Genomic DNA, 25090 nt, shown 5'->3' with positions numbered 1-25090 from the left:
AAGGATTGTCGATTTCTTGTCCGACTTTTACCGTCTCGTTTCGTTAGTCTGACAACTTAAATATGTTAATTATGGCAGGTTATGTTTCGTGATCGCGATTACAAAAGTCATAATTTTAATTTTTTAACATTTAAATAATCTATTAAAGAAGTAATTTTGCAACTACAAAAAACGCAAACTTGTAAAAAAACAAAATTCTTTTTAAACAGTGGTAGTCTACTTGTACTTTGTCGGTATCGTCACAAATCACATACCTCTAGTACTCTAGTGTAGATGCTTTATAGTCCAGGGTAATAAGGATTTTCTCGGGACACTCCCAGATCCAGGTAGCTGATTACTTTTTTAGTTATTGTAGACCTATAGGAAGAAAACCTACCTGTTTCCTGCCTAGAGTTCGCGTCCGTTTTTTAATTATTAACAATTTGGTGCAAAAATTGCGATTCTTTCGATTTTTTGCACTCCATTCAAAAAGTAAATAGTTGACATAAAATTACAAAATTCAATTTTTTAGAACATTGAAAAACCTTCAAAATGCCGATTTTTGAAAGTTAAAAAGTTAATTTGTTGCTACGCAAACTGCAAAATAAGTAAAAAATCGTTATTTGTTAATAACTTTTACTAAAACTACCTTAGAACTTTAGTATTTCACCCAAAGTTGGACAATTGGACATTGGGGTACTTAACAAACCCTCAAAATTTGAGACCGATCCATTAATTAGTTTAAGAGTTATTCTATTTGTTTATCCCAGAGACCAATAGAAGAGTGATTATATCAGAATGTATTAAAAAAAGATAAAAAATAATTAACATACTAAAAAATCCTAATGCCAAATTTTTAAAATTTTGTACTTTATAAACATTTAGAATAACTTTAAAAATGTTGTCCGTAGAAACAATCTTTTTATGTATTCGAAAAGATAGTATTTTAACACGAATTTTCAAATCAAAAAATTTAGCCTGAGCTCATTTGGGACAAAGTTAGCCATATGTTTTTTTAATTCACAGCTATTTTTTCTTAAATTATTTGTATTTTTTCTTAAAAAAATTGCACAAACATTAAACCTTCACAGCAACCTCTACGATTTTTCAAAAATATAGTGCAAACGATTACTAGGAAGAATCTACAAATCCAGCGAGTTAAAATACCCAAAAAAGCAATTTCAAACGAATATAATTGGCTGTATCTCCGGATCAACTCAATGGATTTTGATCTTTCTTTTTTAATTGGTATGTAATTTTTACGTACATTATAAATATGCAATTTGTTTATAAATGTATTAATTAATAAACAGTCTAATTTGTTTAAACAATTCTTGAAAAAATATTTTTTTTACAAAAATCAATTTTTTTAATCATAGTATCATTAATGATCACAGAAAAAGTTAAAGTACACTTTAATAAACAAATGATTTTTATTAGATAATTATTTATTGAAGATAATTTATTTATTAAAGTATACCTTAAATTTTCTATGATTAATAGGGATAGTATGATTAAAATCATGGAGTTTTGGGAAAAAATTATTTTTTCAAAAATTGTTTAAATAAATGACACTGTTTATTAATTAATAAATGTCTAGACAAATTGCATATTTGTAATATACAGAAAAATTACATGCAAATTAAAAAAAGAACGATCAAAATATATTCAGTAGATCCCTTGATATAGAAAATGATAGTAGTTTTAAGTTGCTTTTCATAGTTTTAGAAACTCGTGCATTTGTCGGCTCCCAGCTCCCCCTTCACTTACCACGACTAGTCACCAATTAAACTACATTTTTAAAAATTCGTGTAAAATACCAGCTTTTCAAATATCTAAAATGACTTTTTCTACAGACAATATTTTTAAAGTTATTCTAAATGTTTTTAAACTACAAAATTTCACTTTGGCATTAGGATTTTTGACTATATTAGATAATCTTTTTATCGTTTTTTTAGTAAATTTTGATAGTATCAGTTTTCTACTTTCATTTGGCATACTCAGAATTGCCCTATCTTCATTATTTTCTGTCTTATGTTATTGCAAAATAAAGGTCTCTGGGATAAACAATTAGAATAACTCATAAACTAATTAATGGATCGGTCTCAAATTTTGAGGATTTTTTAAGTACCCCAATAGCCAACTTTGGGTGAAACACTAAAGTTCTAAGTTAGTTTTTGTAAAAGTTATTAACAAATAACGATTTTCACTTATTTTGCAGTTTTCGTAGCAACAAATTAACTTTTTAACTTTTAAAAATCGGCATTTTGAAGGGTTTTTAATGTTCTAAAAAATTAAATTTTGTAATTTTATGTCAACTATTTAGGTTTTGAATGGGGTGCAAAAAATCGAAAAAATCGCGATTGTTGCACTAAATTGTTAATAATTAAAAACGGACGCAAACTCTAGGCAGGAAACAGGTAGGTTTTCATCCTATAGGTATACAATAACTAAAAAAGCAGTTAGCTACCTGGATCTTTGAGTGTCCCGAACATGGTCTATTCCTAGCTTATTACCCTGGTCTATTATTACAACGCTTTGTTTGGATATGAAACGTCTAATAATTAGATAATTAGTCTATGTTTATATTCGGTTGCTATACATTTTCTGAGGTTCTAGACATAAAAGTAAACAACACAATAAGTGGAGGGTCCAGGGCTGTATTAGCTCAATGTGTCTAGTACCGAGATGGTTACGGTATAAAAAGTTTTGAAATTAATTTGTTGGACTGGCTATCTAATACAATGGACAGTGCTATATTTGGCTAAAGGGCAATCTATTACTCTTGTTATTCGTGTCCGAATGTTTTTTCGCAAAACATAACCTGCCATAATTAACCAATTTACGTTGTCTGATTAACGAAACGAGGCTGAAATTTTGTCGGACAACAGATCGACAATCTTCAGTAATTAATTATCAATACTTTCAATTGAAAATTAGGTAATAGTTTTGAAATAACAAAACTGCACCGTGCAAGATTGACATCTTGCGGGTGTGACTCGACGATCTTTTGTCCTACTCTTTTTTGTCCGACAAAAACAATTTATTTTATTCTAGCGACTAATTTTAAAGGGTGTTGAAATTTTTTTTATTGAATTGAATTTTTATTAATATCTGTCCATTTTTTTCTCATTCAATTCATTTCAGTTCAAAGTTGGATTTTTACGTGTTTAGAAATACTTCCGTTTAACTGTTAGGCTGCAACGATAATCTAGAAATATAGCACCTCTGTAATAATGTGCTCAATCTGTTGTATTACACGAAGAACGCTAAAGTTGTCTCCGAAATAATGGAATATTTTTGTGAAAGTAAATAGTAGAGGATACGATATAAGGTCGAACTGCACCGATCTGTTTATTTGGAAAAAAATTATTTTATATGTAAATTAGTATGTTAAACATTATAAAAACAAGGGGTGCCTTATATAATCCTGTTCTGACTATAATTAATTAGTAATTAAAAAATGATTTTTTTTATAAATTTGACTGACGTGTTTAACAAAAAAAAATTAACACTATCGGTAAGTGCAAAGCCTATAGGATATGTAAAAATAGGGTTGTCTGTAAAAAGCCTGTTCTAAATGGGGGTTGCCTAATTTTTAAAATTTTACAGCTTCTCCTTATGGATAATTGAACATGTGTAAAACTTTGTTATTACTAATTTTACGAAAAAAAGTTATTCCTTATAAAAAGTTCTGCATGATGTAAGTCCTATGATTCAACCATCAGATGTCAAATTTTATCAATCTTATACGAGTTATGTCAAAAAATGTTAATTTCGGCCAAGAGTGACTTCGTCCTTTCGAAAATTGTTATTATAAAACGGTATTAATAATCAAAAAATATGTTTTAGTGCGCAATTACATCATTATAATTAAAAAAAATTGCAAATTTTTCTGAAATTCGATTTATAAACTTCATTTTTATTTCTTACAAGTAGGATAACTCTTTTATTATCAATTTTGCGAACGAAAAAAAGCAATTGTTTATAAATAGCTTTAGATTGTCTAAAACCTAAGGTGCAGCCATCATCAATTTTATATACTTTATACGAGGTATATAAAAAAATTTGCATTTCGCTCCGGAGAAAAGTTATTTAGTATTAAATATATGTTGCAATATAGAAGAATATCCTTATAATTTGAAATATTCTAAAATATATAAAGGTATAAAGAATCTCTTAAGCGAAATTTATTGGCAAAATCGGCAAAATTTGCAAAATTGGCAAAAGGGGAAAATCACTGCCAAAAACTCGCAATATATTATTACAAGTACTATGAAATATCCAATAATTTGGAAACTTACTTATATTAGATTAATTCAAAAAACTGTAAACATTAAATATTTAAATATATTATATATTATATTTATAAATAAACCATTTACATGTCGTTATAAATTGCAACCAGAAAGCAGCACATAGTTACTCGAAACGTTTATCTTTTTCAAGGATGTAAATATAAATGAACAATGTCAGTTGTCAAAAATTTCAAATTAAAAAATAAAAAATAATTATTAAAGATATTTTATTCAGTACAACAAGAATTTTATTTTTTAAAACCATAAGTTATGGACCATGGACGTTAAATGTGGAGACAATGAGACGACTAACGCCTTTGAAATGTGGACCTATAGAAGAATTGTGAGGGTTTCCTGGGTAGATAGAGCTACGGACAATGAAGTACTGAGAAGAATAGGTAAAGAGAAGAAAGTTGAACTTACAATTAAAGAAAGAAGGCTACAGTAACTCGGAAATGTGATGATTTTATTTCAATTTATGCATATAATATACCTAAAAGCACCTAAATTATTAAATTTGAAGTTTAAACTCTTGATAAAACCACATCCATAGAAAAGGTACAGTGTACAACACATGAGAAAATTACATATTTCTCCCTCGCTTAATTTGCGGCCATCGCCTAGTGCCTCGGCTCGTGCCAACAAATGTCTGCGCTAGTGAAAAATATGTCGTTTTTTCTCATTTGTTGTACAGTATACTATTCCTTACAGTAAGTAAATAAGATTTCCTTACAGATATTTTTCGTTTCCAGGCAACAGCTAAATATATGGAAATATCGAACGTTTCTTTCAAAAAAGTTGTCAAAAATGTCTAAATTCCTGACCGATTTTCGTATTTGTATTGAAAAATATATTATAATATATTTCAATATTTAATGTTTACAGTTTTTTTAATTAATCTAATATAAATATATTTCTAAATTATTGGATATTTCATAGTACTTGTAATTATATAAGTACCTACATATATTGCGAGGTTTTGGTAGTGATTTTCCTTTTTTGCCAATTTTGATAAAGAGTTGTTTTTGCCAAAGAGTTGTTTCATACTTTTATATTTCAGAATATTCCAATTTTAAGGATATAATTCTATATTGCAACATATTTTTAATGCTGAATAACTTTTTTCCCGAGCGAAATTCAGATTTTTTGACATACCCCGTATAATATTTATAAAATTGATGATGGCTGCACCTTAGGTTTTAGACAATTCAAAGCTCTTTATGAACAATTGCTTTTTTTTCGCAAATTGATAATAAAAGAGTTATTCTACTTGTAAGAAATAAAAATGAAGTTTAGAATCTAATTTCAGAAAAATTTGTATTTTTTTTTAAATTATAATGATGTAATTGCGCACTAATACATATTTTTTGATTATTAATACCGTTTCATAATAACAATTTTCGAAAGGCCGAAGTCACTATTGACCGAAATTAACATTTTTTGACATAAATCGTATAAGATTGACAAAATATGACATCTGATGGTTGAATCATAGGATATACACCATGCAGAACTTTTTATAAAGAATAACTTTTTTTCATAAAATTAGTAATAACAAAGTTTTACACATGTTCACTTATTCATTAGTAGACGCTGTAAAATTTTAAAAATTAGGCAACCCCCATTTAGAACAGGCTTTTTACAGGCACCCCTATTTTTACATATCCTATAGGCTTTGCACTTACCGATAGTGTTAATTTTTTTTGTTAAACACGTCAGTCAAATTTATACAAAAAAATCATTTTTTAATTATTAATTAATTATAGTCAGAACAGGATTATATCAGGCACCCCTTGTTTTTTATAATATTTAACATACTAATTTACATATAAAATAATTTTTTTCCATTAAATAGATCGGTGCAGTTCGACCTTATATCGGATCTTAGACTAAAAAGGCTTTTAGAATTATTTCTGTTATCCAGGGACATTATCATACCTACCTTCAGACACACTTTAATTGGGTATATTTTGTGATCTGTTTTCAGAAATCCTTCTGTTAACATACCGACCTTGTACTATGTGTAGCATTGAATGATGTTGTCCATTACATTGTGCGCATTTATGAGAGAAATATCACGATGCTTCTCTTTTGTTAAAAGCCGCGTCCTCACTGGAAAAAAATTGCGACGAACCGGCAGTTCATCGCAAATATTTGCGTGCTTGAGGTAAATTGTGTAAATGTGGACGTGTTCGTTGCACAACAAAGCAAGACTTTTCGACGCACACAACGCATACGCTCCATCAGTTGTCAATATTTGAGCGAAGATCGAATGATTTACGTCGCATAGGGTTTACAGTGTGCACGTTACGTTATTTACGCCACATAACCTGAGCAGACGCGCACAACCAATGATAAACAAATTTTCGATGGTCGAGCAGATAAATTTGCGACGCAAATTCTTACGACGAACCATAAGTTCAATAGGCACGTAAAATTTATCCGAGAGGACACGGCTTTATAGGCATCTACCGCACCTTTGGGTCTCCTTTAAAATTTGGTTTTTTCTTCACGTACTTTTAGACTTGGAAATTTTTGGACTTGGTACGTTTTGAACAGTTTATCTTCTTCATGACATACCACATAGGTTATCTCCTTTTTTGTCTGTTGTCAGTGCTTTATGACACTTTTGGCAGTACATATACATTCATGCAACATAAGCAGAGCAGAAACCGACTATTTTTTGCGTTTCTACCGCACAAACCTTTTTATTCAATTCTATTTTTTTTAAGTTAAGATGTATTTTTTACTAAGGAAATGAGTGAATAGTCGCAATCTTAGAGTTTGTATGTTTTTTAATAGTTGTTATACAAGCATATGTCTTGGTTTTGATTAAAATACATACAATAAAACAAAACAACTGTGGAGTATTGAACTTAGTATTCCATACAGTGTATATTGAGACATTCTGCTATTGGGAGTGAACAGTCTAATGGAAATTGCTTGGTATATAATACTACATACCATCAATCCTAACCAAGTGTTTAAGGGTTGATGGAGTCTTGACAATAGGGTATATTTATGAACAAAATACACATAAAGTTTTTTGTAATAGGTATGTACTTACATATCAGTATTCGGAACTGTTCTACAGCCAAAGATATTCTCGGAAGTCACCAGCCCCATCAAAAAGCTGACTAGTTTGATTTTAAATCTTGTGTTGTAGATGGTGGATGTTTTTGTAGTTACAGTTGTTTTTGTCTCAAATTTTTTTATGCAGTTGTTTTTATTTTATTTTAATATTTGTAAAGGTGTAAAAACATTTATAATATTTAATTATTTTTTTATTTTTCCAAAGGGTGTCGGACGAATAAGTATAAAATTACATAAAAGAATTTTTCAGGTAACATTGAGATATGTGTCTTAATTGTAGTGGTATGTAGATATATTTGCCACTAAGTATTTCTGAGCCAAAGGTGGGTTTCAATATTCAAAACCTCTCATCTTCTGTGAAATTTGAAAGCATACACCTCTTTGTTTTCTGTAAGATATTTCAAATTTTCCTACCATATTTCCTTTGTTTGAATTTTGCTCACTAATAATTGTTGAAATAAATGAAGTCTGCTATACTTAGGGTATACCGTATTTATTCAATAACTTCTAATACCTAAGTCTTCATAAAATGTTCTGATTTTCCTCCATAATAATTTTTTGTTGTTGATTTATATTATTGTATCTCTGTTGAAAGAGTTGAAAGAAAGTCGTCTTTCAACTCTTTTAACATAATGACCTAATTAATTGTTACCTAGTAACCCACTTACCACGTGTGGCAGTCATATGTTGTCCTAAGGCCATATCCATAGGATTTATTTCCATCCTGTAGATTTTATGATGTTAACACATATAATATAAGACTTTTAGTCTATTTTTAAAAGGTTTTTACCTTTGTATTTTTGGGTGGCTCACCATGTTCTTGTAACACTGATGATGCTCTTGTTACAGAGCGAAAACGTTTTGTTTTTATGTTTGTGACCCTATAGGGGCTTTTTAAACTAATATACCATTTACCAAGAAAAAATGTTTTATTAAATTTACTTGAAATTAAAATTGTTCCATAATTTTGAACATCTCTATATTATGTTTGGACAATTATTTTGATTAATGTCTGCATTTTTAGTATGATGGCTAGTCCTTTTGGTTCATTGCCATAATTAAGGACTGGCTAATATACTTGGATATACCGGGTGTCCACATATATTTTCCCCCATTTTAACTGCCTATATTCTAAACGGCCCAAGATAGAAATATGCGGTTTTCTCTAAAATGTTTAATTTTAGTAAAAATTTTGTATGAATGGATTGAGTTTTTTATATCGCTTTCAATTACTAAAAAAAATGGCTGATTTTTGAAAAAAACTTTGATGAATTTTTTTAATGGAACACCCAGTATATTTTTTTGTAAATTTAAAGAATGGCCATTCACCTATCCAGCGATATAAAGTTTTTTAAAAGCGGTTGTCAAGTGACTGAGGAATTAATTTTTAAATAGCGGATATCACAACTAAATAACATAACTAAGCAACTTGATATTATGTTATGTGATTTCCACATTGCATCTCTCGCTTAAAAAATAAATTTCTCAGTTATTTGACAACCGATTTTAAAAAAATTTATATCGCTGGATAGGTAAATGACCGTTCTTTCAATTTGCAAAAAAATATACTGGGTGTTTAAATAAAAAAATTCAACAACGGTTTTTTTTTCAAAAATCCGTCATTTTTTATTTAAAAGCGCTATAAAAAAATTCAATCCATTCAAACAAAACTTTTACTGAAATAAAACATCACATACAATACTTCAGTGAAAACCGCGTATTTCTATCTTAAGTCGTTTAGAAGTTATACCTCGAGACTCGAGACAGACACAGCTTCGCCATGTTAATCGCCAACGTCAAGGGGACTTGATAGGGCACGTTAAGAAGAAGCCAGTTAAAATGGGGGAAAATATAAGTGGACACCCGGTATAAGAAAACCTACTCCTCGTTGACTTTCGTTTTCTGGTCTTTTAAAATAGAATGCGTTTCCGGATTGTAGTTTGATGAGATATTGGCCTCTTTATCGTTTAGTAAATACTCAAATATTTTTAGGTAATCACAATGTATCCATTATTATACCAGTACGAGGAAAAAGTGATGAGTTCGTAGTGACTGTAGACAATACTGTCAGTTTAATTAAATGGGATGGTGAAAGTTCTGAAGTTGGTCAACCAAAAGTTCTTTATGAAGTAGAAAAAGGAACAACCCATGTATTTAATGATGGCAAATGCGACAAAACTGGAAGGTTGTGGTCAGGTAAATTTGCTATTTAATAGAATAATATAGGTTAAGGTTAAAGCCTGTACATACTAGACACTGTTTAGCTTTCAATTAGGTATTCGCACTATAAATTGAAACATTGCTTATCCGGTGGTACCTAATGCACCATATTCGCGTTGAGTCATTTAGTCATTGGTCATTCTACAGTGGCAATGTAACTCGTTCTCACAATCAGTGTTGCCACATTCTAGTGCAGAGTATATCTAGTCAAACACAAAACACTAAGCAGTAACAAGTAAGTGGTACATTTCTTGTTCAAACATACAACTTTTTTCTCTTCCTCTTTACAAGCAATTCTGCTTGTTCATTGAAATATTGATACCTCTATGAAAGGTTGTCACTCCATCTTTTGAGCGGTCGTTCGATACTTCTTCTGCCGATTGGTGATTTATCTCTTGATACTTTGACCATGTGCATGTCAATTCTGCTTATGTGGTTATTCTATCCTTTTTTCTACTTAGTGTCCATTCATTTATACATTGTACGTTACATTTTCTTCTAATTTCTTCATTGCTCTTTCGATCTCTCGACGTATTTTCTGTAATTCCTCTCAGTTCTCGCATCTTTGTCATTTTCAATAGTCTTTGTGTCTTTGTGTTGGCTTTACAAATTCTTGACTTCATCTGTGTTAATATGTAGGCTTAGGCATATAGTATTATTAAGATATTTCTTTCCATTACTTGTTCAATACTGATGTCATCGATTTCTATTTTAAATCTATTGGTTCTTTGCGGATTATTATTTTAGTTTTCTGAGATAAGATTATCATATTAAATTATTTTGCCCTTATGTTAAACCTGTGGACTGGTCTTTGCAGACTATCTTCATCTTATGCCATCAATATTTTTTCATCTGCCTAACAGAGTACTTTTACTTCTTTATGTCCCAATCTATGCCCTCTTCCTTTTTTGACATTTTTGATGATTTCATCCACGATTAAATTGAAAAGCCATAGTCTAATTCCCTTGCCTATGTCTATACGTTCTGAAAGTTGTCCATCTATATTCTGACTTCCATTTTGTAGCTTTGGTAATTTTTCTAATAGATGTTTTGATATTTAGGGAAAGTTCACAAGATGAAATAGAACAAATATATATCTGGGTCAAATTATAAAACTTAACAAGGAAAACCAAACAGCAGAGATCAAAAGACGAGTTAGACTGGCATGGGCGGCATTTGGCAAACTAAGCTACATCCTTAAGAACAACAGATATCCACAACATCTTAAGACCAAGGTAGACAATGAATGCGTACTTCCTGTTCTCACTTACGGTTCCCAAATTTGGACGTTCACAAAAGCAAACATGGACAAGATCATAAAAACGCAAAGAGCAATGGAAAGGCAAATGTTGCACATAAAACTAATGGATAAAAAGAGAAACGAGTGGATAAGAGAGAAAACCAAAGTTAGGGTTGTTAGACAAGAAGTTGCAAAATTGAAATGGAGATTTGCCGGACACATTATAAGAGAAAAAGAAGACCGATGGAACAAAATCCTTATAAATTGGAGACCGTGGGAATATAAACAAAGCAGAGGAAGGCCACAAATGAGATGGGAAGATGATGTCAAGAACCACATGGGTTCTAGGTGGATAACTCTAGCGACAGACAGAGAAGAATGGAAAAGGATTGGGGAGGCCTATGTCCAAAGATGGACGAAGAAGACTAATTAGATAGACAGATAGATAAGGAAACTTTCTATTATACATAAGATGGATTACGTCTTTGAGTTTTAGTCTGCCAATTGCTTTCTTCAAGTCAATCAGACACAAAATTCTGGTCAATACTTACTTACTTTCCGTGTCCGGAGCACCAAAAATTTAAATTCTGTATTTCCAATGGTTGGCCACATAAATGGCCCTGTCATTTGCTAAAATTAAGTATTCTTTTGTGCAGGTCTCTCTCATCTCTGTGCATGATAGCGATGCCGGCTGGTCTGAACCGCGCCACAGTCGCAGGTATCGTCCTCCTGGTATCCCTATTTTTTTAGGTTACTAGCACAACGTGAAACGCCGGTTGTTAGTCTGTTTAGCGCTTTCCAAGTTGGATATGGTCAATTGTGTCCTGCAGCCATTTCCTCTGAGGGAGGTAAATGTGTTGCGGTAGCTGACGCTTGCCATAGGTATCATTCGACGCATCTCTGGCGCCTCGGGGATGGATCTTGATGTTTTTAGAAAGCTTTTCCGAGATCTTAGTCTACTTGGCTGAGTTTGGTGGACATATAAGGGGTTTCTTTGGTCTGTCTCCTGCTTTTTTCGTTCTACCGCTGACGACGTGGCCTTCCTCCTGATAGGCGGTGGAGCAATCCCAGCTATGGAGTATACCTCTTCGATAGGTGTCGGTTTCAGGCAACCGGATATTATAAGAACCGTTTCATTTAGAGCTACGTCGACGTTTTTTGCGTGAGCAGAGTTTGCCTATACGGGTGCTCCAAACTCCGCTGCTAAAAAACATAATGCTAAGGCAGAATTGCGGAGAGTGTGTGGTTGTGCTCCCCATTTTGTATTAGTTAGCTTGCGGATGATATTATTTCTGGTGCTTATTTTCTTCTTGACATATTGACAGTAGTATCGGTAAGACAGAGTTCTATCCAGACGTACGCCGAGGTATTTTGGCGTCTCGTTGTGTTCCAGCATCCGACCACGCCATTTAACCTCCAGCGGACTTCGGACAGGCTTGTTTCTAAGGTGGAAAGCACATACCTGGGTTTTTGTGGGATTGGGTTTCAGATGGTTTTCATAGTAGTATAGAGCTAAGTCTCCCAGGTTATCTGTCAGTTTCACGTCGACTTCATTGAACGTTCTTCCCCGAGCTGAAACAGCTGTATCATCAGTGTAAATAAACTGCCTTGTTTGTTGGTTATGGGTTGGTCGTTGCCGTCATTGGTGTATATGTTGTATAGAATCAGCGCGAAGACACTTCTCTGTGGGAACCCATTTTTTGGTCCCTCCACCGGCCGTTCTTGGACTGGAACGTTACGTAGTAGCGTCTATTCTGGAGGAGACATTTCGCTAACCTTGTTAGTCGGAAATCATTTGTAGTTTCGTAGAGTTTTACGAATAGCCGTTGATGGTTAACTGTGTCATAGGCGGCAGTTAGGTCTACGAACGCTACTCCTGTTATTTCTTTCCGTTCAAAACCATCTTCAATATGTTGGGTGAGATTAAGAATTTGGCTGCAGCAGCACTTTCCGGGTCTGAATCCTGCTTGTTCTGGAATAATTTTAGTCTCCACAGATTTAGTGATCCGGTTCAGTATCATTCTTTCAAATGCCTTGAAAAGGTGGCACAAGAGGGAGAGGTCTAAAACTCTTTGTATCCGCCGGATCCTTCCCTGGTTTTAAGAGGGCAACCACTTTTCCTCCAGAAGATTTGGGGATTTGCAATATACGGATGTAGCAATTCATCATTTTTACGAGTCACTCTACGGTTTTTTATCCAAAGTTCTTTATTTGTTCTGTTCGTATATCGTCCAGGCCAGCCAATTTATTATCTTTCATTAGGAGGATCGCGCCTGTCATCTCTCATCATTTTCCAGTCCAAAAGCCCTGTTGTTCATATTCTTCTTGTCCGTTGCGGACGTTGGCCATCATCATAGCAATTTTAATTTTGTTTGCGGCGTTTCTGAATTCCTTGATCGATGTTAGTCCAAACCATTGGCGTAAGTTTTGAAGCCATGAGCGTTCCTTCTTTTTCCGGGTCTGCGTTTACTATTTGTATGTTCTCTCTCCCGCTGTTCGTCTGCTAAACTTATCACCTGATTCATTAGTCCTTGTAAAATTTTAGGACAGTATTTAACAAGTTTATACGTCTGTAGTTTCTGGCTGTTTTATCTCCTTTTTTGAACAGTAGAATTAGTTGGCTGGATCTCCATTTTCCGGTATTTTATTATAATCTTTTTAATTGCTTTTTTTTTCTTTAAAAAATTCAGACCACTGCTAATACGCGCGCCAATGATGAATATAAAATTCTTAATTTTATGTCAAAAAATGTTAAACTCGAAAAATAATCCACCAAATTTCATTACAATCTTGCTAGTAGTTTCGGCAAAACCGTACACCCTGTAGAACGAAATTTAATACGTAATTTGAATTTGAATTAAATAGATTACTTTAAACTTCATCTTTCAATTGCCAGATGACGCTAGTCACCTACCCTATTTGTTTCAGTTGCAATGTGTGACAAGAGCTCTCGGTGCTGGTCAGTTAGGATATGGAGAACAAGCCTGCGCTCTCTCCGATGAGATTCCAATAAGAATCGAAAATCGCGATTCAGAGAGCTGGATTGCACTCCGTATTCTAATTGAAAAGTAAGATTGTTTTGCCTTCGCATTGCAACTGAATAATAAAAATGGTATACATTTTTATTTTATATTCGTATTACTCCGTAGAGTAACTAGGTGCATTTTCCGTTGGAACTTTACCTAGCTGCAGACGGGAGATGTGAATTGCATAGTGTAGAATTCCTTCCCTTTGTCTTCACTGCAGCATCCATTTGGCTTGCAAATTGTAGAAGCCTTGGAGGTGTCACCAGGTAAATGTACCAATAAGTTTTTCAATTTAAAAATCTTTTAGTAATATTTTTAATATTTTCAATATTATTAATGTTGCTTTTAGAATTGAAAAACTTCATCTTTCAATTGCTAGATGACGCTAGTCACCTACCCTATTTGTTTCAGTTGCAATGTGTGGGAAGAGCTCTCGGTGCTGGTCAGTTAGGATATGGAGAACAAGCCTGCGCTTTCTTAGATGAGATTCCAATAAGAATCGAAAATCGCGATTCAGAGAGCTGGATTGCACTTCGTATTCTAATTGAAAAGTAAGATTGTTTTGCCTTCGCATTGCAACTGAATAATAAAAATGGTACCTATACATTTTTATTTTAGATTACTTTAGTTTACTGGAATTTTATTATTTTTTAGGTACGTTAGGTCTTAGAATAAAATCTTTGGAAGACGTAGTAATGAAGAAAGGTGCCCTGTACAGTTTCTATAAGAATAAGCTTGAATGTCACAGAAATGAATTGAGTGTAGCTAATGGTATTGCGTTCGATCATAAATTGAAGAAAATGTACTATATTGATTCTCTATGCTACGGGGTTGACCAGTACGACATCGATCTGGACCAGGGAACTTTATGTAAGAGTTATATAGCTCTAATACCTTCGAAGTTAAAAAAATATATATCTTTTAGCAAATATGAAGACTGTATTTTCAACTAAGCACCATGGATTGAATGATCATGCTTTATGCGATGGTATGACCATAGACACCAATGGTAATCTCTGGGTAGCTATATTTGGATCATCTAGTGTGTACAATATTGATCCAAGGACAGGATCAGTTCTCCAAGTGATCAAGTTCCCTGCTGTGCAGGTCAGTTGTGATTTTAATATTTGTATAATAATAGATTTTTTCTACGACCGTTTAATAACATTCTTCTTCTTTAAGTTCCATATTCTATCGAAGGTTGTAAATCATCATGGCAATGCGGACCCTGTTGACTTCCGCTCTAAATAGCTCTGCACTACTGCATTCGAACCATTCCCGTAAGTTCTTAAGCCAGGATGTTCTTCGTCTTCCCATATTTCGCTTTCCTCGGAGTTTGCCTTGTATAATAAGTTGTAATAATGAGTATTTTTGCCCTCTCATCACATGTCTCAAGTACTCAAGTATTCGTCTTTTGATAGTTGATAGTAGCCTATCCTTCTAGTTACTTCCACGTTCGACATTCTTTGAATCCTTGATATTTGTAGGATTCTTCTGTAACACCAAAATTCAAAGGCGGCCAACTTATTCAAATGGACTTGTTTCAACGTCTACGCCTCCAGGCCATAAAGAAGAGTAGAGAACACGTAAAATCGAAGCATCCTTAGGCGTAGTTCTAACCTTATATCCCGACAACAAAGAAACTTTTTAAGTTTAATGAATGATGCACGTTCTATTTCAATACGTGTCTTAATTTCTTTGGTTTGGTCTACATTTGATGTTATCCATGTTCCTAAGTATTTGTAGTTATCCACACTCTCAATCACAGTATCTTCAATAGTTAATTGGATATTTACGTGTGCTGATTTAGTTATGGTCATGCATTTATTAAGGCGTTGCATTACGTTCTGTAAATCATTGTTGTTATCTGTTATTATTACTGTATTGTCTTCAAAAGTTGTTCAAAACTTCTCAATTGATAGATATACCTTCTATTGAATCTGAGAGTCCTTCTTGAAATACCGCTTCACTGTAGACATTGAAAAGTAGTGGAGAGCACGCAACCCTGACGGACTCCTCTCTGTATTTTGATATCTTGGGTGTCCTGGTTGTCAACTCTTACCTTGGCAGTTTGATTCCAATATATATTAGATATAATTTTCATGTCACGACTGTCAATATTTTTGCTTTTTAATATATCTACAAGATTTTAATGTTGAACTGTATCAAATGCCTTTTCAAAGTCTACAAAACATAAGTACATATCCTGATTCATGTCCATGCATCTCTGGGCCAGCACATTCAAGCCGAACAAAGAATCTCGTTTGCTCATACCATTTCTAAAGCCAAATTGTGTGTCACTGATTTCATATTCGGGAGTTTTAACAATTCTACTGTGTATTATTTTCAAAAATGTTTTAAGTGTGTGACTCATTAAAGATATTGTTCTGTGATCCGAGCAGGTTGTTGCACTTGACTTTTTGCGAATTGCTACAAAGGTCGATTGCAGCCATTGTTTGGGGATTGTGGCAGTCTGATATATTAGATTAAAGAATTCAACCATTACATCAATACCATCTTCATTAATAAGTTTTAATAATTTGATGGGCACATCATCTGGTCCAGCAGCTTTACCCTCTTTCGTGTTTTTAATGGCATAGATGATTTCGTCTCTTAATATTGGTGGTCCGGTATCTTCTGTGATTTCTAATGACAGTTCTCCCCTTTCATCATTAAAGAGCTGTTGGATGTAATTGGTCCATTGACACAATCTCTCCTTCACGTCAGTAATAATATCCCCTTTATCATTTTTAAGAGTATTCGTTCTTGTGCTTTTTCTAGAACCTGTCATTTGTTTGATTTTTTTGTGTAAATTAAAGCTATCATACTAGTCCAGAGAAATTAGATTTTTCTCGTGACACATCCGCCTCCAGGCCGAAACCAAATTTTTTGAGTAGTATGGACATCTATATTAATAACCTTTATGTTTCCTGCAGCCGATTTTGATGATATACATAGTTATAAAAAAATGAAGATCAAAAAACGGTAAATTTTCGCTTTTTTCGTCTATAACCAAAAAGTTAAGAATTTTAAACAAATTTGAGAGTAAAAAACACATACCTAAATCGTCTAAAAAATTTCAATATGGCGTTCGCTGAATATGTCTATCCTTATTGGTTGCTTAGAAAATTGCAAAATAAATCATAAATTTTGAGTTTTTATAAATATTCATAACTTATGTAAAAATTAACTTAGAATCTTCTTACTACACGAATTGCTAAGACTTCTGGTGCAAAAATTATATTTTAAATTTCAAAGCAATTGGTCAAATAGTTTAAAAGTTATTTAATTTGTTTTTCCCAAATTAATTTTTTTTGCAACACTATATAAGTCAGAAAATTATGAGGTTACAGTAAGACTTCTGACCGTTTATGGAAGAAGAACATTTATACTATTGACTTAATTAAAAAAAATGATACAAAGTAATTTTAAACACTGTAAAATTATTTTGCAAAAACACGTCGATTTTTTGTTTACTTATAAACAATTAGAATAACGTTTTTACCGTTACTCGTAGAAAAATTATTTTTTCATATTTGGAAAGACTGAATTTTTATACACATTTAGAAAGAAAAATAATTGTCCTAGGACAATTAGAGACGAAGTTAGCCCTTCCTTTTTTAATTTATATGTTTTTGCAAAATAATTTTGCAGTATTTAGAATTATTTTTTGTCATTTTTTTTAATTAAATTATTATTATAAATTTTCTTCTTTCATAAACTATCCAAAGTATTAGTGTAACTTTATCATTTTCTGACTTATAGCGTTGCAAAAAAAATTAATTTGGGATAAACAAATTAAATACCTTTTAAATTATTTGACGAATGGCTTTGAAATTTAGTGTATGATTTAAGCACCAAAAGTCTCAGCGTTCCGTGTAATAAGAACTTTCTAAGTTCATTCTTACATAAGATGAATATTTATAAAAACTCAAAATTTATGATTTATTTTGCAATTTTCTAAGCAACCAATAAGGATAGACATATTCAGAGAAGGCCATATTGAAATTTTTTATACGATTTATGAGTTTCTCACATTCAAATTTGTTTAAAGTACTTAACTTTTTGGTTATAGACGAAAAAAGCGAAAATTTACCGTTTTTTGATCTTCATTTGTTTATAACTATGTATATCATCAAAATCGGCTGCAGGAAACATATAGGTTATTAATATAGATGTCCATACTACTCAAAAAATTTGGTTTCGGCCTGGAGGGGTTGTGTCACCAACAGGATATTTTTTTCCTTATTTATCTGAACTATACTTTTTATCCAGGTCTTCTATTTCTTTGCATCTGTCGGAGAGCCACCTCTCTTTTGCCTCTCGAATTTTCTTTCTGATGTTTCTCTGAACTTCTTTGTATTTATTCGGGTCTTTTGTTTTATGTTTTCTTCGTTCTTCCATAAGTTCAAGAATTTCTACTATCATCCAAGATTTTGTTTTTTCTCCAAGTGGTTTGAGAGTTTATTTTCCAACTGATACTAAGGCATGTTGAATTTTTCCCCATTTTTGGTCAACAGTCAGTTTCCGCACTATCTTCTTTGACTTTCCTTAAGTTCTCGTTTATTTTAAATTTCGTTTCCGCATAGGTCTTGTTTGTTTGAGCCGCCTTGTATCCATGATTTGATTGGAGCTAAGGCTCTTTACCTTCTTTAGTTTCACTCTCATAGACAAAACAACCGGGTTGTAATCGGAGGATATGTCCGCTCCTGGATAAGTTTTAGATGATATTATAGAATTTCTATATCTTCTGTTGACGATAATGATAATACGTAAGCACTACGAGCCTAGTAGGCCCATGGCTTGATGCACTATTCTTTTCCACTCCCTTTTGTCAGTCGCTTTTCTTTCCCAGTTCCTTACGTTAATTCTTCTCATATCTTCTCTAACTCCATTACTCCATCGTGACCTAGGTCTTCCTCTTCGTCTTTTCCCTGCCAATGCACTAGACAGTACCATTCTGGGAATTCTAGATGGAATCATCCTCTGCACATGACCCAACCATCTAAGTCTTTGCGCCTTAATTACTGCTAGTATGTTAGGATCTTGATAGAGCTCAGTTAGTTCCTTATTTGTTCTTCTTACCCATTGTCCATTTGTCTGTTGACGATAATATAATCTATTTGATTTCTGACTATTTTGTTGTTATTGTCAGCTGGTGACTTCCATGTATATAGTCTACGTTTAGAAAGTTTGAACAAGGAATTTGCAATTATGAGTTCCTCATTGATACAGAAATCAACAAGCCTATCGCCACGTTAATTTCTTTCGCCGAGTCCATATCGCCCCACACAATTCTCCACTTCTCCTTGACCGACTTTAGCGTTCAAATCGCCCATTATAATATTTATGTCATGTCTTTTAGTTAGTTTTAAGACATTGCCAATTTGTTCATAGAAAGCCTCTATGGTGTATTCATCCTTGTCTGCAGTGGGTGCAAATACTTGGATTATATTTATTTTACGATTTAAATGAGAGTTAAGAGACAGCATTAATACTCGATCAGAGTAGGGAATAAAGTTACAAACGGCTTTCCGAGAATTGTTATCAAATAAAATTCCAACTCCCTGTTTGTGATTGGGGTCGTTGTTTCCGGAATAATACAGTGTTCCATTTCTGGTGTTACATTTTCCTGATCCAGGCCATTGTATATCGCTAAGGCCCCGTATGTTAATCTTCATTCTGCACATTTCCGACACAGCGTTATCGAGTTTGCCTGATTGGTATAAACTCCTTACGTTCCATGTTCCAATTTTCAATGCTATAGAGTCATTCTTATTTGTTTGACAGGGATTTACCTTGATGACGACCTGAGAGGCCCTGTCGTCTAAATCTGATTGTCCTCCCCTGCCGGATCTTGGATTCAGAGCTCCATGATCATTAAGTAAATTGGAGATGTCCACGCGGATCTTTAATGAGGTAGTCATCCCGTGGCTTTCCACATCTCAATGCCGTTGACTAATTTAGCTCTTCCGCCTTCGGAGTTAATTACTCGACTCCAGGGCAATGAAATGCCCTACCACGTGTCGGTTCTTCCACCCGTAGCTGTTGACTAACAAGTGGGTGATTACTTATACCTCCAATCGTTCGGTTATCATGATTATTCATGATTATTCATGATTACGGTTTAATAACATGATTATTCACTATTTTTGAATAGATAATAACACCCATTACTTTACTCGTGAGTAATAGTTCACACATTAAAATCACATCACTTGAGAAAGGCACTCTGCTGAAACAGCTGTAGTGACATTAGAGAGATATTGCAAATTTAATACAGCCTACGTTACTCTATCTACACCGCGCTATTTTCACAGAACTGCCATTTCTCAGACGTGTCATAAATTACCAGAGAGCGGCAGTTCTCGTCAGTGGCGCACAACCCCAACAACAATACCCCTACAAGCGACACTATATATACACGAAATTTTCGATTTTCTAAATCTGACTGAATTGAAAATTGGACCAAATCCCATCTTAAAGTTTAGGAAAAGACTCGCCCATCCATATGTCAAGTCTCCATTTTGGTCCAAGGGTGTGGATTTTACGGCCCTTCCCATTAAGGGTCTGTTTTTCGTTCGCGGCTCCAAAACTCCCAAAAATTTCAAAAATTTAAGTCCGACCTTTACGGATTCTGATAATACTGATCATTACCTTTCTAACGGATGCCTAATTTTGAAAATCGGTTATACCAATCAAAAGTTACCGAGCTCAGAATTATGACCCAATTTTTATTTAAAAATGGGAAAATATTTATGGATATGTTTTTATACATATATATGTGTACATATGTGTGTGGAAAAGTTACACCGATCTGAATTTTTTTTTGTGTTTCAAGACGGTGTGAGGGCCGACTCAGAACCGGTGTAATTTTTGACTTCTGACTACCCGTAAGCCAGCTAGAGGGCTATGGAGATACAAAATAGCATATTTTTTGGTCGTATACATATATCTTAGGTTCAAGGAGGGACAGGAAAACCGCAAATACAACAAATCAATAGGGTTGAGTTAAACTTTCAAATGATGCCTAAGCTATCAAGCTAAGATATATACACGGCTTACTATAGCCGAAAAACTGAAAAATTAGAAGATAAACTTTTTCAATCATAATAGCAACATTAATAATATTGAAAAATATTAAAAACATTACTAAAAGACTTTTAAATTGAAAACTTATTGGTACATTTCCCTGGGACACCTCCAAGGCTTCTACAATTTGCAAGCCAAATGGATGCTGCAGTGAAGACAAAAGGAAAGGAATTCTACACTATGCAATTCACAACCCCGTCTGCAGCTTGGTAAAGTTCCAACGGAAAATGCACCTAGTTACTCCACGGAGTAATACTACTATAAAATAAAAATGTATACCATTTTTTTATTCACTTGAAATGCGAGGCCAAAAATGTCTTAATTTTTACTTAGATTAGAGAGCGCAACCAGCACTTTTATCGACGATTTCACCTCTGGTTAGAGGCTCTTCGGAGAATGCATAGGTTGCTTTTCTCTAGTCCAGTAAATTTTTCGACATATATTAGTCCCACACTGCAACTGAGGTGAATGGATTAGGTGACTAGCGTAATCTAGCAATTGAAAGATAAAGTTTTTCAATCCTAATAGCAACATTAATAATATTGAAAAATATTAAAAATATTACTAAACGATTTTTAAATTGAAAACTTATTGGTACATTTCTCTGGTGACACCTCCAAGGCTTCTACAATTTTCAAGCCAAATGGATGTTGCAGTGAAGACAAAATGTAAGGAATTCTACACTATGCAATTCACAACCCCTGTCTGCATCTTGGTAAAGTTCCAACGGAAAATGCACCTAGTTAGTCCACGGAGTAATACTACTATAAAATAAAAATGTATACCATTTTTTTTTAAGTTGCAATGCGAGGCCAAAAATGTCTTAATTTTTACTTAGATTAGAGAGCGCAACTAGCACTCTTATCGACGATTTCACTTCTCCTCACCAGGGAAATGTACCAATAAATTTTCAATTTAAAAATCTTTTAGTAATATTTTTAATGTTTTTCAATATTATTAATGTTGCTATTAGGATTGAAAAACTTTATCTTTCAATTGCCAGATGACGCTAGTCACCTAATCCATTCACCTCAGTTGCAGTGTGGGACTAACATATGTCGAAAAATTTACTGGATTAGAGAAAAGCAACCTATGCATTCCCTGAAGAGCCTCAAACAAGAGGTGAAATCGTCGATAAGAGTGCTGGTTGCGCTCTCTTATCTATGTAAGTAAAAATTAAGACATTTTTGGCCTCGCATTGCAACTGAATAAAAAAAATGGTATACATTTTTATTTTATAGTAGTATTACTCCGTGGAGTAACTAGGTGCATTTTCCGTTGGAACTTTACCAAGCTGCAGACGGGGGTTCTGAATTGCATAGTGTAGAATTCCTTCCCTTTTGTCTTCACTGCAGCATCCATTTGGCTTGCAAACTGTAGAAGCCTTGGAGGTGTCACCAGAGAAATGTACCAATAAGTTTTCAATTTAAAAATCTTTTAGTAATATTTTTAATAATTTTCAATATTATTAATGTTGCTATTAGGATTGAAAAACTTATCTTTCTATTGCCAGATGACGCTAGTCAGCTAATCCATTCACCTCAGTTGCAGTGTGGGACTAATATAATATGTCGAAAAATTTACTGGATTAGAGAAAAGCAAACTATGCATTCTCTGAAGAGCCTCTAACAAGAGGTGAAATCTTCGATAAGAGTGCTAGTTGCGCTCTCTGATCTAAGTAAGAAGTAAGACATTTTTGGCCTCGCATTGCAACTGGATAAAAAAAATGGTATACATTTTTATTTGAAAAATTAGACTTTGAAAATTTTGGTTTTTCTATAATTACTCAAAATTTCAACTTACGAATTGCGCCAATAACTAATGGTTTGTAGGAGGTTTCTAGTCGCGTCTAACGGTGTATACCTCATATCTGGGAAAATTCGAATTTTTAAGTTATAGGCTTCAGAAGTATGATCAAATCTATTTCTTATGGGAAAAACGGTTTTTCAAGCTCAATAATTCCTGTAATACGTTCAGTTATCATACTTGATCCTAAATGCATCAGATACTACTTGTCAATACGTTTCAAACTCATGTTTATTGATCAAAATCAGTTAAGCCTTTCAGAAGTTATAAAGCTCCAAAAGTATAATTAGTTCTGGAACTGAAACTTTTTACTTCGCAATTTTTACAGAATGGATCGATTTGCTTGAAAATTTGACAATAAGTAGTGGATAGTCCAAGGATCAAAATCTATATGATGCCGAAAGGCGCTTTGACCATGGGGTGGTTGCCACCCCATCTCGGGGGTGGAAATTTTTTATTATATTTTGACCGCAAATGTTCGTAAAAACATTAATTGTAAGCAAAATATGTTTTATACATTTTTTTATAAAATTAATAGTTTTCGATTTAGTGGTTATCGAAAGTGTTAGTTTTATATCGAAAAAAATCAATGTTATTAATCAGTTTTCTGCTAATAACTGAAAAAGTGTTTGTTTTATCATAACAACTTTACTTAACGAATATATACCTTTAAAAATAGAAACAAAGTATTTTTTTTTTAAATTTCTTTAAGACCAATAGTAATCGAGCTGTACTTTATTATGTTAGCGTTTCTTCGCCAAATATTAAATATTATAGTTTCAAAGTCAAAAGACGAAAAAACTATGCATTTTTAGAGGATAACTTATAGAAACTAATTTTAAATGTTTAAAAAGATCTATCTATCTATAAAAATTAATGTCTGTAGCTTAAAAATTAAGTGAATTATAATGAAAGGAATGTCAGTCCCTATTTTTTCAGTCAAAAAGTTTTCGGAAACAACCCCCTAATTACCACCCTAATTAAAATTAATCTTCGACCTTATTTAGTATTTTTTATTTATGTATTTTTAATAGATTACAGAAGTTTTACCGGCTTAAAACAATTAATTTTTAAAATACTCGAGTTAAAAGCAAAAAACGAATTTTTGTAGTTTAGTAAAACATGCCTTTTTCTTCAGAATAGAAAGATTGGCATCAGAGATGCGAAAAAATGTTTACATATGAAAATGTAGCTTGTTTAATTCTTAAGAACTTAGCTTACGAAAATTTTTTCTACGACAAAAATTGAGTGAGCTACAGACAATTAGAACTTGTAATACCATGCAAAAACCACCTTTACAAACCCTTTCAAAGTCTCCTCTTATTGCCACTGAGAATTTTAAAAGGATTTACTATTAATAGTCTTATAGATCTTATAAAAACCTACAAAAAAATCTTTAACAAACTTTCTAATATAAAAAAATAAAAAAGTTAGGGTTAAAAAACCAATAAATTTTGTTGAAAAAAAAATGGACCCATTATGCTTCCAATCCAATTGGAAGCATAATAATGTAAGTTAGCGGTGTTTTTTTGTATGGTGTACTTAAAAACTTATTACCAGAGAACGGCAGTTCTCGCCAGTGGCGCATAATATCCCTACATGCGACACTCTTTATAAAATTGCATTCAACTTCATACATTTAATTTATAAATAACTTTGAAAAACTCCTGATACAAGAGTAAAAAACCGCTATACGCCGTAAAAATGAGTGGCGCATATAATATTCCAGCTAAAAAAAGCTGATATGAATGTTACGTGGCGGGACAATGTATTTTAATTTTGCTGGAAAATAAAATTCTAGTTTTATTTTAACAGATTTTTCTATAATATTTGCTAAATTTGAAGTAAAACGCGCCACAAAAGAGCTTCAAATGCAAATTGTGTCAAAGTTATCCTTTTGTGGTGCGTTTTACTTCAAATTTAGCCAATATTATGCAAAAATCTTTTAAAATAAAACTCAAATTTTATTTTCCATCAAAATGAAAATATATTATCGCGCCACGTAATATTCATATCAGACCTTTTTTAGCTGGAATATTCTATGCGGCACTCATTTTTACGGCATTTAGCGGTTTTTTACTCTTGTACAGATATTACTCAACAACATTTTGCTGGCGGTATTTTTACGGCTCGATTAAGATTAATTGTTTGTCTAATTTGTATGCAATTTTGGATCAAGATTTAGTTAGAAGCTCTCATTTTGGCCAATGCTAATGATGAAGACATCTAGTTTATCATCTTGCATAACATTCTGGAAGATGAATATACACCTATTACATGCTAAAATTAAAGGATTTGATTTAAATGGAAGAAAGGTTTGAACTCTCTTCCAAATA

General features: G+C 32.9%; 1 protein-coding gene across 1 annotated transcript in view; it reads left to right on the top strand.

Moving 5' to 3' along the window:
- Window positions 1–25090, top strand: part of LOC114330339 (regucalcin-like) — a 69963-nt gene that overhangs the window by 41723 nt on the left and 3150 nt on the right. Inside the window, exons 3-5 of the mRNA XM_028279665.2 lie at window positions 9363–9566; window positions 14511–14726; window positions 14782–14963. Of these exons, the coding sequence (XP_028135466.1) occupies window positions 9363–9566; window positions 14511–14726; window positions 14782–14963 (602 nt within the window). The remainder of the gene's footprint in view (window positions 1–9362; window positions 9567–14510; window positions 14727–14781; window positions 14964–25090) is intronic.

This window comes from Diabrotica virgifera, chromosome 3 (assembly GCF_917563875.1).
Source record: "Diabrotica virgifera virgifera chromosome 3, PGI_DIABVI_V3a".
In the NCBI taxonomy this organism is placed as follows: domain Eukaryota; kingdom Metazoa; phylum Arthropoda; class Insecta; order Coleoptera; family Chrysomelidae; genus Diabrotica; species Diabrotica virgifera.
This window is presented reverse-complemented; position numbering and strand designations above follow the sequence as displayed.